Below are 13,883 nucleotides of genomic sequence, written 5' to 3'. Positions count from 1 at the left end.
CAAGAGCAGAGATGTACTGCTAAGGTTGTTAAATGCTTTGGTCAGAATAAATTTGGAATATTGTGAACAGTTTTGGACCTCTCATCGAAGGAAGGATGTGCTGGAGTTGGACGAGGTCCAGAGGAATGTTAGAAAAATGATCCCGAGAATGAAGGACTTACCACATGAGTGTTTGAGGGCTCTGGGTCGTTTAGAAGAATGAGGTGGGGAATCTGATTGAAGTTTACAGAATACTGAGAGGCCTGGATAGAGTGGCCATGGAAAAGATGTTTCCATTTGTAGGAGATATGAGACCCTGAGATCACAGCTGCACAGTGAAGGGGCAACGTTTTAGAGCTGAGATGAGGTGGGATTTTTTTCACCCAGAAGGTAGTGAATCTGTGGAAGTCATTGAGTGTACTTAAGACAGAGGTAGCAGGTTTCTAGATTGGTAAGGGAATCAAAGGTTACAGGAAGAAAGGATAATGGGGTTGAGAAATATATTAGCCATGATTGAGTCTGCTGTGCCATTCCATGTGCCAAATGGCCTAATTCTGCTCCTGTATCTTACCATGTTATGGATAGGATAATACCTTGCATTTATGTAGCACCTTGAGAGGGAGATTGTAGTGCAATGGTAACACCACTGGGCTAGTATTCTAATGGCCTAGGCTAATAATCTGCGGATATAGCTTCCAATCTCACCACCACAGCTTGTGAATTTAAATTTAAATGATTTGTGTATTTGGAATGTAAAGTTTGTCTCTCTAAAAGTGATCATGACATTATCAATAGTCCTTAAGGGTTTCTGATGTTCTTGCTCATTTCCAAATCCACAGCACTGTGGTTCACTCTTAACTACCCTCTGAAATGGCCCAACAAGGAACTCGGTTCAAGGGTAATTTTGGGACTGGTAATAAATGCTGGTCTTGCCAAAATAACTAAAATAAAGGAAATCCCACAAACTGTCTCTCAAGGGGATTTCCAGGGGTATTAAATTTGACACCCCACCATAAAACTCTGTAAAACTCTGTTTGAAGGAGCATCTATAAAGGGCCGAGAGGTGAAGAGATTGAGAGCAAGTACCAGGACTTAGGACCTCAGCACCTGAAGGTGTGACCCCCTATAGTGGAGTGGTAAAAATTGGGTGTGCGCAAGAAACTGGAATTTGAAGATTATTGAAACCTCAAGAGTAGCAGGGCTAGATGAGAATTCGGGAGATGGGAGGAGCGAGGCCATTGAAAGACCTGAAAACAAAAATGATTTTAAACTTGTGCTGTTGCTCGATCGAAGTTGCTAAGTCAGTGACCATATGGACACTAGGTGAACTCCTGCGCTGTGAGTTGGGATGCTGATTTAGTTCTCAAAATGGAAAGCTAGGGTAGCAAGAATCCTGTTGAAACGAGCAGGATCCCACTGAATGGGCTGGAGAGCATTGGAACAGATGGGCTGAAGCGGGAGTGGTGATTGGTAATGATTTGGAGTTATAAGTAGGCAATTGTGATGGGAAGGATATGAGATTGAAAGCTCAGTTCATGTCAAAAAGTTGGGGAGAGTCTGGTTCAGCCTTCCTTGCATCTTATTAGAGGAAATCTGTTCATTCAATACTGAACATTGAACAGACAGCATGATGAATCTGAGTAAGTGGAGATCAAGAGGGATGAATTGAAGAGAATGAGATGTCAGCATACATGTGGAATCTGGCCTTGTCCCTGGATTGTCACTGAGCAGAGTATGGAGAAAGCGAGGACTGCAGATGCTGGAGACCAGAGCTTAAAAATGTGTTGCTGGAAAAGCGCAGCAGGTCAGGCAGCATCAAAGGAACAGCAGAATCAACGTTTCGGGCATAAGCCCTTCTTCAGGAATTCTGAAGAATTACGCCCGAAACGTCGATTCTCCTGTTCCTTTGATGCTACCTGACCTGCTGCGCTTTTCCAGCAACACATTTTTAAGCACTGAGCAGAGTATACCCATTTTAAAGATGTACAATTTGGTCAGATGTTTTCTGGTTTCAAATTCTGTACTCATTAAGGATGCTAAAGATGGTTTAGGAACAGTCACGGATATCTGAGACAGCTGCAGCAAGGTCTAAAAAGTTTTAAAAGGTTTAGAGCATTGCTTCAACAGGAGATCTGTGATGAGGCTTCAGTAAATCTGCTAAAATTAACCAGAAAAGAAATTCATTATCGAAAGTGAACTCTTCATACTCAGAAGAAAAACTTGCGTTTGTCTGAGTAGTTTACCCATCTAAGTATTGTAATTATATTCTGAAAGTGAAGCTATTTAAAGTATTTTGACCACACATTTAACAATGAAGCCAAAAATAAGAAATATTTTATAATTACTTTTATGCAGAGAATTCTTTTAGATTTTAGAAGGTCCAGTTTTTTTACATAACCTGGGGGAGGAGGCTTCAGAAACATAAAACCTGAGAACTCCTACTTGAAATATGAATGTTGATGCTCCACAACTGTTTAATCTGAGAAGTCTCATGTAAATTCCTGACCATATCAGACCATCCAGTCTTGTTTTTGTTTCAAGTGCGCTCCAACAGTGTTGACCCAAAGGGAGTGTCAAAGTTGACAATGAACATCCTGTCACAAATGCAAAAATTCTTGTTCCAGTTGTTGTTTTTTTTTTCTAAACTAAAAAGCTTTTACCAACTATTTAAATTTCTTTTCCTTAGTTAACAGCAGTGGCGTAGAGGCCTTCAAGCTATAAGAAAACAGGAAGACTATTTTATTGTGTTTATTTAATAACTGATAAAGTTTGACTCCCCCAACATGATATGGATTGAGCTTGAATGGAATATTAAAATTATGAAACAGGAGTCTCCAATCCTATTCTAATGTAGCCACCTCTGGGTTTAACAGAGGCAGACTGAGTTCTGTTAACAATTTAAAAACATCAGTGAGACTGAAAAACCTGGTAGCTCAGGAAGGCACAGTGAATGTTTCCAGCCCTGTTTGCGTGTCAAGTGAGGCTTCAACGTGCACTTAGGGTAGAGTGAAGGGAAAAGCAACCTAACTCTATGGCAGATCTGTCCTCACCTCACTGCACTTGCAGTTGTTGCCTGCCTATCTGGGGTGTGGCAGCGATCTACCTGCCTGACTGAAATGCATGCCTAACAGTCTGACTGACTTCCAGGCAGAGAAAAGGGGAGACTCCAATATCCTTAACCTGGTCCTATACAGCCTTTCCCTCCGCCTCCCGCCTTCAAAGGGAGCGTCCAAGACTTCAAAATTAAAAGCTTTGGCTCTATGGTTAGCTCAGTATGCATCAAAACATATTTTCTCACTTTCATCAGATTCTTGAGATTCCAACTAAAAGCTTCTTCACTTAGCCTTCACAGATATAAATTGTGATGGTCACCTGAGCAACTGGCTTGTTGTCCTAATGTGCTGCTATTGTTGATGCAGATGTATTTTAGAGTTAGAAATTAACTATTTAAGATTAAGAGGTTTTTGATCTTCATGAAACCAGTTATGCAAATGAAGGCCCATTATTTATTAGCAAAAATGAGTGTGCTGTATAAAGTAACAATATTTTAATGTGATTCATAATAAATACTTCATCACTTAAGGTGGATGGGGTAATCATTTTGGAGCCCCTTGATCATTCCAAAACTGATCAATTGTTCAACAGGACCTCTTGCAAGTTGAGCAAACTTTCCTAAATTGGGACCATCTATTTTGGTTCCAGATTAATAGTGATGGCAGAAATAGTTAATATAAATGAGATGTTTTCTAAACCAAGCAAAATGGGGACAAATTCAGGTCTGGCAGTATCTGTAGAGAGAATGCAGAGTTAATATTTTGAGTCCAGTGACCCTTCTAATCTGTGCAGATGTTGAAGACCCATATGATTGTCAGAAATGCCGGATGAGTTTTCCAACCCTAGAGGAGCATAAGAAGCATATCCAGGACGTGCATCCACCTGAGTACAATCCCTGTGACGTTTGTGGCAAGAATTTCAGTGCTCCATCACTTCTTGAAAGGCATATGGTCACACATATTGGTGGAAAGCCATATAACTGTGACATTTGTGACAAGGCCTATCAGGTGAGCAGTTTGGACACAGATTCTGAAAATCAAGTATTAGACTATGCTGTAACATTTTGAGATTGTGTGTGTTTTGATCATTTGACAGCAACAGTATTTGGAAACGCACTGTAATACCTCAGATATATCAATATCACATTATGTTGACCAATAAAGTGTCCTTGTCCTTAGAAACCCTCCTGGAAAAATTACATTAATTTAACTATCTTTCAGTTCAGATGGCTTACAGTGTGAAACAGGCCCTTCAGCCCAACAAGTCCGCACCGACCCTCCGCAGAGTAACCCACCCAGACCCATTTCCCTCTGACGAACACACCTAACACTATGGGCAGTTTAGCATGTGGCCAATTCACCTGACCTGCACATCTTTCGACTTTTAGTTTTCGCAGTAAAATTGTTGCTTATGCATAGATCCAAAATGGGAGAACTGAACTGACCTGTCAATCCCATAAAAGTGGTGTTTCAAAGAAGTACACTGTATAAAAAGACTTTTGATGTTTTTGTGGATAATGTATTTACCCAACAGTGTAGTATTGAGGCTCCGTAAGCCACAGCAGTGTCAGGTGTGATTCCTCAACTGTGTTATGGTGGCTTTTAGACATGGTTGAAGTTCGAGTCCTTGAGCTAGGGAAGGTAAGTATTGACCAGTTATAAGTTATATATAGTCAATACAACTATTACATTTCAGTTTTGTAGGATTGTTAAGACAATCGAAAGACTTGTGTTTTATAATTTTGTCCCGATTTTTCAGGTCAGTAATTCACTCTAAAGTACAACTTCATAATGAGCAGGAGCCCTATGCTATCTTAGCCAGGTGGCTTGTCTATTTGCTTGTGTGTGTTTGTTTAAGCATATGACCGAGCAATAGAGGTAATCCTTCAACCCCTCAAATCTGTTTCACCTTCAGTAAAATCATAGCTGATCTATTTATGTTTTAAATTCCATATTACCATCTACCCCCAATAATTATTGATTCTGTTTCCTAGCAAAAATCCATATACCTCTCCTTTAAAAATTATGCAATGACACTTTGGGGCAGCACAGTGGCTCAGTGGTTAGCACTGCAGCCTCACAGCACCAGGATCCCAGGTTCGATTCCAGCCTCGGCTGACTGTGGAGTTTGCACATTGTCCCCGTGGGTTTCCTCCGGGTACTCCGGTTTCCTCTCAAGGTTCAAAGATGAGCCCGTCAGGTGAATTGGCCATGCTAAATTGTCCATAGTGTTAGGTGCATTAGTCAGAGGGAAATGGGACTGGGTGGGTTACTCTTCGGAGGGTCGGTGTGGACTGGTTGGGTCGCAGGGCCTGTTTCCACACTGTAGGGAACCTAATCTAATGCCATTGCTACCTTGTGAAGCAGAATGTTTCAAAGTCACAAAGACAACCCCCTGAGAGTTGAAAAAGAGATTCCTCTTCATCTCTATCTTAAAATAGTGACCTCTCATGTTTAAACAGTGACCCCAGTTCTGAGTCATTCACGAAACAAAACATCTTTTCCACAAACATCTTGTTAAGCCGGTCTTAACTTCAATCCAGTTGCCCCTTCTCCTTTTAAACTCCAGTGAAGCAAGTACAGTCTGTATATCCTTGCCTCAAAAGACAACCTGCTCATTCCAGGTATCAATCTATTAAACCTGTGAGCTACATTCAATGCTTTTCCTTCCTTCTTTAAATAAGACCACTAAAACGTTATTTGAAATGCCCTCACTGATGCCTTTTATAACTGAAGTGTAGCATCCTCGCTTTGATGTTCCTTTCATGATAAAAGATGGCATTCCATTGACCTCCTTAACTAGCATTTTATGATTCGTGCAATAGAACATTTAGATCCCTCTACACCTCAAAATTTTGAATTTGTTCTCAGTTTAAGTAATGCTCTGCTTTTATTCTTCATGCCAAAGTGAATAAGTTCACATTTTATAACATTACACTACCAGATTTTTTTTACCTATTCTCTCAACGAGTATGTATCTTTGTGCAATTTCCTTACGTCGTATTCACAACATACTTTTGTATTTTAGTGTCATCTGAAAATTTTGCTACCATGTCTTCACTCTGCTCCCACAAGACATTGGTATAAATTGTACAAGGCTGAGGCTGTCTTCCTCTGGGACTCCATGCATCACATCCTATAAACCAAACTCCAGGCTCCCTTTTATCCACAGTGCATGTTATTTCTTCAAAGAATTTGCACCATACAAATCCCAACAGTAGACAATCTAACCATCACCCTTGACATTGAATAGTGTTATCATCACTGAACCCCCACAATTAATGTCCTCGGGCTTACAATTGACCATACACTCAACTGGACTTACCACATAAACGCAGTGGCTATAAGAGCAGGTCAGAGGCTATGAATACTGCAGTGAATAATTCACTTCCTGACTCACCAAGTCCTGTCCACAAGGCACAAGGTACACGCTTTTAACTTCGTAACACCTACCCCCTAAGATAAAATGAACCATCATAATAAAACTATAGCTTCATTTTTTTCTAAATGTTAAAGCCATTATTAAAAACATATGACATTAATCTAAATTATACCTCTCATGTTAATTCTGCACACCAATATAACTTTGGAATTGGTATATTCCAATCTTGTCTACACCTTTCCTTTGAAATCCACAATAACACATCTGCAATAACATTTTTATGACCTGCAACATGTACAATTTGTGAAGTAAAAGTATGTGACGTAACACTCCAATTAAATAGTCTCGTACTTTTGTCTTTAAATCTTTCCAAAAATGTGAGGGGGTTGTAGTCTGTGTGCATAACTGTCTCTGAAACAATGTTCGCCACATAAACCTTTAAATGTTGTAAGGCCAGTACCAAACTCAATAACTCTCTTTCAATGGTGGAGTATTTTCTCTGGTGGATATTGCGTTTCTTTGAAAAGTAGCCAATTGGCTGTTCAATAGATGCTGTATTGATCTACCTGCATCAATACAGCTCCAACTCCTAGAGTACTAGTACCGATTGCAATGTTAAAGAATTTCAAAAGATTTGGTGTAGCTAAAACTGGTGTCGAGACTGTTAAATTCTCAAATGCCTCCTGGCATTGTTCTGTTCCCCAAAATTTTGTGTTCTTCTTTAGTAAATCAGTCAACGGTGCTACCACGCTACTGACGTTTGGTACAAACTTCCAATACAATCAACTCAGTCGCAAAAATTGAAGTACCTCTTTCTTCGAGGATGGTCATGGAAATTCTTCAATGGTCTTCATCTTCATGTTCCTTGAAGTCATCCTCCCATGTTTGTTATGTCCCAGGAACGTCACCTCTGCCTTCGTGAATTCTGTTTTCTTTAAGTTTATTACCAGTTTTGCTTGTCATAATCGTTCAAAGAACCCTGCCAGTTGTACCATGTTATCTCTCCATGAATAGCTAAAGATCATTGCATCATCAAGATAAATGGCACACTTACTTAATCCGGCCACAACCTGGTTCATGAGTCTTTGAAATGTGGCTGGTGTGTTCTTCATTCCAAAGGGCATCACTTTGAATTGATATAGCCCATTTGAGTTATATCAAACGCAAACAAACGCAAAAACCTATTTTGCTTTCTCTGATGAAGGTACCTGCCAATAACCACACAGTAAGTCCAACTTCATTTTGTAAGTGATTTGTCCAACTTTCTCTGTACAGTCCTCCAACCTTGGTATCACGTAGGAGTCTGATTTAGTTACAGTGTTGACTTCTGATAGACCACACAAAATTGTTGAGCCCAATCAGGTTTGGGAACTGGAATGATCGGCAAACTCCACTCACACCGACTCTGTTTGATGAGGTCTCTATTGAGCATCCCAATCAGTTCCTTCCAGACCCGTGTGGCTTTGAGAGGATTAAGCCTGTAGGGGTGTTAAGAACAAAGAACGTTACAGCGCAGGAACAGGCGCTTCGGCCCTCCAAGCCTGCGTCAATCCATATCCTCCATCTAAATCTGCCGTCTATTTTCTAAGCATCTGTGTCCCTTTGCTCCCTGCCCATTCATGTCTCTGTCTAGATACATCTTAAATTACGCTATCATTCCTACCCCTACCACCTCAGCTGGCAACACATTCCAGGCACCCACCACCCTCTGTGTAAAGAACTTCCCACGTATATCACCCCTAAACTTTTCCACTCTCACTTTGAACTCATGACCCCTAGTAATTGAGTCTTCCACTCTGGGAAAAAGTTTCCTGCTAATCACCCTGTCTACACCCTTCGTGATTTTGTAGGCCTCAATCAGGTCCCCCCGCCACCACCTTCTTTCCAGTGAAAATAATCCTAATCTACTCAACCTCTCCTCATAGCTAGCATCCTCCACAACAGGCAACATCGCGATAAACCTCCTCTGCACCCCCTCCAAAGCATCCACATCCTTTTGGTAATGTGGCGACTAGAACTGTACTCAATATTTCAGATGTATCCAAACCAAAGTCTTGTACAGTTGTTTCATGACCTACCAACCCATCTGATGAAGGAAGGCATGCTGTATGGCTTGACCATTCTATCAACCTGCATTGCCACCTTCAGGGAACAGTGGACCTGAACACCCAGATCTCTCTGTACATCAATTTTCCCCAGGACTTTTCCATTTACTATATAGTTTTTGTTTTGTTTTATTGGAACTTCATTCGCTACTTCCACCTCATGTATTTAGCCCTCCCCATCCTAGTCCTGCATCAGTCCTCATACTGCTGCAACAAACCTTTCAACTCTGTTCTTTGCCCTTGAGACACAGAGCTCACTCTCCTATCCTAGGCTTCAAGGACTTCCTCATTATTTAACTTATTTTGAGGCACATCAAAATCCACACTCTTGGATTTGATTTCTCACTGTGCAGGGCAGTACAGAACACCTGTTTCTCCAGTTCCCTGTCTCCGTTCTAGTAAGGTTTCAACATATTCATGTGACATACCCAATACAGTTTTTTTTCTATCGAGCCTCTTTACCAGATAGTTTACATGACTCATTTTTTTCTCAATTTGATAGTGACCACTAAACCCGGCTTTGAAGGAACCTCCAACCACTGGTAACAATTCTAATATGTCATCCCCACAAGAAAACGTCTGAGTTTGAGTTTTTAATCTGCCTCCTGCTTCATTCTATCCTGTGCCTTCCAAGTGCTGTTTAGCTAATTCTCCAGGTTTAATCTCTCCATCACTTCCTACATAATCGAAGTGTGAGATCTCTGACTTCGGTCCTATCAATTTTTCCTTAATTAGTTTCACGGGCTCTCTCACTTTCATGTCTGATTATGAATTCAAAGGGAGCAAACTGAGTAGGTTTGTTTGGGGCATCTCTAATGGCAAACAATATAAATGGAATACCTTTATCCCAATCATTCAGGTAATCCTGATGGTAAGCTCTTAACATGGTCTTCAGAGTCTGATGCCACCTTTTCAAGACTCTCTGGGATTCGGGATGGTATCTTGATTGAAGTGCTGTTGCCTAAGCTATCCATGATTTCCTGAAGTAGTTTAGCAGTAAAATTAGACCCTTTGTCTGACTGAATCTCCCTGAGTAGCCCATACCAGGTAAAAAAAGCTACCAGCTCCTCTTCCACCCTTCTTGCCTCACACTCCATTATGGAATTACCTCCGGAAATGTGCTAGACATATCCAGTATGGTGAGCAAATACTGGTTCCCACTTCTAGTTTTAGGGAGGGGACCTACACAATCAATCTTAACCCACGCGAAAGTTTCTTCAAATGCGAATTAGCAACAAAGGTGCTGGTTTTATCACTGACTGTGCCTTACCTACTATTTGGCATATACGGCAAAATTGAACCATGTCCTTGTGCAGTCCAGGCCAATAGAAGTGCATTTGTACCTTAGCCGGAGTCTTCCTTACACTAGGTAGCCTCATACTGGTAATTCATGTGCTACCCACAACACTTCAGTCTGTAGACTACCGGCAACACAAGCTGGTGCATGTCCGCCCATTTCTCATCTGCACTGACCTGCCATGGTCTTCGTTTTCACCTTAGGATTCTACCTTTAAGTTAATAACCCTTGTGAATTTTTTTTTATCCAAGTATGCATCATCATAAAGTTTTTTTTTATTATCTCATCTTTTTATTGTGTAAGTCCATTAGCCTTTCAGGAATACACACCTCTACCTGACCCCCCACCTGTTCAGGTGTTTCCTATACTATTACATCAAACAGGGTGTCCGCTAACTGAACCTCAACTCCTTCATCTTTCTCTTTAGCTTTTCCTTCTTGCTATAATTTATGACAGTGGGATGCTGTTACTACACAGTCTGGAAAAATTCAAGTGTATTTTTCTTTCAACTCCTCAGTTCCCTGGTTTTCCTTTGGCTTTTTCACGACAAGGGGCATTACTCCCACCTTGGATCCTGCTATGTCGTTCCCAAGAACAAACTCTATTCCTGGAATAGACACTCTGTCAATCACTCTCACTGTTACTCCCCCAACTTTGATTTGGCTCTGCAACCTGATCTTACACAAGGCAACACTAAATTTCTGTACATCTACTTCAGAGATTATCACCCTCTCAGGTAACATGTCAGAAAGAGTGCAAATGCTCTCCTCTCTTACTATTAGAGACTGACCAGCTCCTAGACCTCATAAAATTGTGACTTCTTTCCCTTTTCCCCTTGTTCTTCCTGAGTAAACTTTACCCACAGAGGTGAAGTCTTTATAGAGATTGGGCACTAACTCAGTACCCAGCCCCTGCTGAGGCTGTGCAGCACTTCAACTTTTCTTGGAGTTTCCTTATACTACTTCCACTAATGCCACAGGCTTAGCCTATTTTATCACATCTTCTTCCCCCCCAATGCTCTTCTCAATAACCGAGTTTTGAGAAGATGTGATATTTTTCACAGGAAATGAACTCACCACAGGAAAGGACATGACCAACCCAAAGACACCCAAACATGTAAATAGAAAGAAGGAATTATAGTGCTTTGCCAGGAGGCCCACTGAAGATGTTACCTAGTAGGGTGACGAAATGTCTGGAAATGAACCTTCCAGCTCAGCGAGCAAACCTACACCCAGATTCTCAACAACTAGCAGTGGTACTTTACGGGTCCCACCTTACCACAGTGAAAACAACCTGAGGCTTTTCACCCTCTTGGGCTTCATTTTTCACTTGTGATAAGCTGTTTCCAGTGTGATCTCTACTTTATAGTAAAGTATCTCCCAATTTCAATTCCTCATGGAATGAAACTTCTATCTTATACACCAAGGCATATTCATCTGCTATCTCTGCAGCATTTCTCACTACTTGAACTTTCTGTTTATCCACCTGAATTCTTATCACCCCTGGAAGTGAGTTTTTAAACTCCTCCAGCAGAATAAATCTGTCAGAGCCTCATACGTCTTGTCTGTTTTTAAGGCCTGCACACATCCATCAAAATTGCTGTTTAATTCTTTCAAACTCAACATAAGTCTGACCTGGTTCCTCCTCGATGTTTCTGAACTGCTGTCTATCTGCTTCAGGTACCAGTTCATAGAAACTCAAAATGGCCTCTTTGACATCTAGATAATCCCTTGACCCCTCATCTGACAGCGTTGCAAATATTTCACTTGCCCTGCCTACCAGCTAAGTCTGAGCTAGCATTATCCACAAGGCCACTCAATCTGCCTAGCTAATTTTTCAAATGAAATAAAAAATACTTGGACATCTTTCTCGTCGAAATGCGGCAATGTTTTAACATATTTGTATACATCCCTACCTTCTCCCCTCAACTCCATCGTGTTAACTTCACTTCCCTGACTAATTTGCAACATGTGAAGCTCTTCCCGCTCTTTTTTTCTCTTCCTTCCTCTCTCTCTCTCTCTGTCCCCCGTCTCCCCCTCTGTCCCCCATCTCTCCTTCTGTCCCCGTCTTCCCCCCGCTCTCTTCCCCCCCCCCCGCTCTCTTCCCCCCCCCTCGCTCTCTTCACCCCCCTCGCTCTCTTCACCCCCCTCGCTCTCTTCACCCCCCTCGCTCTCTTCACCCCCCTCGCTCTCTTCACCCCCCTCGCTCTCTTCCCCCCCCCCGCTCTCTTTCCCCCGCCGCTCTCTTTCCCCCCCCTCGCTCTCTCCCCCCCTCGCTCTCCCCCCCCCTCCACCCCTCCCTTTCCCCCTTCCCCACTCTCCCCCTCCCCACTGTCCCCCCTCTCCCCCTCCCCTCCCTCCCCCCCCTCTCCCCAGTCCCCTCCCTCTCTTCCCCCCCTTCCCCAGTCCCCTCCCTCTCTCCCCAGTCCCCTCTCCCTAATCCCCTCCCTCTCTCCCCAGTCCCCTCCCCAGTCCCCTCCCTCCCCCCCTCTCTCTCCCCAGTGCCTTCACAACACGCAGCCCTCCAATCCTTCTGCTCCAATCCCAACCTCACCATCAAGTCAGCGGATAAAGGGGGCGCAGTGGTAGTCTACACTGCTGAAGCCAAACGTCCACTCGAGGACACCTGCCCCCTTGACCATGACCCCACCCCCCATCACCAAACCATCATCTCCCAGACCATACAGAACCTCATCGCCTCAGGAGATCTCCCACCCACAGTTTCCAACCTCATAGTCCGGGAACCCCGCACTGCCCGGTTCTACCTCCTTCCCACGATCCACAAGCCTGACCACCCTGGCCGACCCATTGTCTCAGCATGCTCCTGCCCCACTGAACTCATCTCTACCTAACTCGACACTGTCCTATCCCCCCTAGTCCAGGAACTCCCCACATACGTTTGAAACACCACCCATGCCCTCCACCTCCTCCAAGACTTCCGTTGCCCCGGCCCCCAATGCCTCATCTTCACCATGGATATCCAATCCCTCTACACCTCCATCCGCCATGACCAGGGCCTCCAAGCCCTCCGTTTTTTCCTCTCCAGACGTCCCCAATAGTACCCTTCCACTGACACTCTCATTCTTTTGGCCAAACTGGTCCTCACCCGTTACAATTTCTCCTTTGAATCCTCCCACTTGCTCCACACCAAAGGGGTAGCCATGGGCACACGTATGGGCCCCAGCTATGCCTGTCTCTTTGTTGGCTACGTAGAGCAGTTGATCTTCCGTAATTACACCGGCACCACTCCCCACCTCTTCCTCCGCTACATTGATGACTGCATTGGCGCCACCTCGTGCTCCCGCGAGGAGGTTGAGCAATTCATCAACTTCACCAACACATTCCACCCTGACCTTAGATTTACCTGGACCATCTCTGACAACTCCCTTCCCTTCCTGGACCTCTCCATCTCCATTAATGATGACCGATTTGACACCGATATTTTTTACAAACCCACCAACTCCCACAGCGACCTGGATTACACCTCTTCCCACCCTACCTCTTGCAAAAATGCCATCCCGTATTCCCAATTCCTCCGCCTCTGCCGGATCTGCTCCCAGGAAGACCAGTTCCACCATAGGACACACCGGATGGTCTCCTTCTTTAGAGACCGCAATTTCCCTTCCCACGTGGTGAAAGATGCCCTCCAACGCATCTCATCTACATCCCGCACCTCCGCCCTCAGACCCCACCCCTCCAACCGTAATAAGGACAACGCCCCTGGTGCTCACCTTCCACCCTACCAACCTTCGCATCAACCAAATCATCCGCCGACATTTCTGCCACCTCCAAACAGACCCCACCACTAGGGATATATTTCCCTCCCCACCCCTTTCCGCTTTCTGCAAAGACCGTTCCCTCCCTGACTACCTGGTCAGGTCCACACCCCCCTACAACCCACCCTCCCATCCTGGCACTTTCCCCTGCCACCCCAGAAATTGTAAAACCTGCGCCCACACCTCCTCCCTCACCTCTATCCAAGGCCCTAAAGGAGCCTTCCACATCCATCAAAGTTTTACTTGCACATCCACTAATATCATTTATTGTATTCGTTGCTCCCGATGTGGT

The 13,883-nt window shown here is 43.6% G+C and overlaps 1 protein-coding gene across 4 annotated transcripts in view; it reads left to right on the top strand.

Moving 5' to 3' along the window:
- Positions 1–13,883, top strand: part of zbtb40 (zinc finger and BTB domain containing 40) — a 111,707-nt gene that overhangs the window by 62,028 nt on the left and 35,796 nt on the right. For all 4 annotated transcript variants that reach the window (XM_072586823.1, XM_072586822.1, XM_072586825.1 and 1 more), the window contains exon 14: positions 3,826–4,040. In XM_072586823.1, coding sequence (XP_072442924.1) covers positions 3,826–4,040 — 215 coding nt within the window. The remainder of the gene's footprint in view (positions 1–3,825; positions 4,041–13,883) is intronic.

This window comes from Chiloscyllium punctatum, chromosome 16, assembly GCF_047496795.1.
Source record: "Chiloscyllium punctatum isolate Juve2018m chromosome 16, sChiPun1.3, whole genome shotgun sequence".
Lineage (NCBI taxonomy): Eukaryota > Metazoa > Chordata > Chondrichthyes > Orectolobiformes > Hemiscylliidae > Chiloscyllium > Chiloscyllium punctatum.
This window is presented reverse-complemented; position numbering and strand designations above follow the sequence as displayed.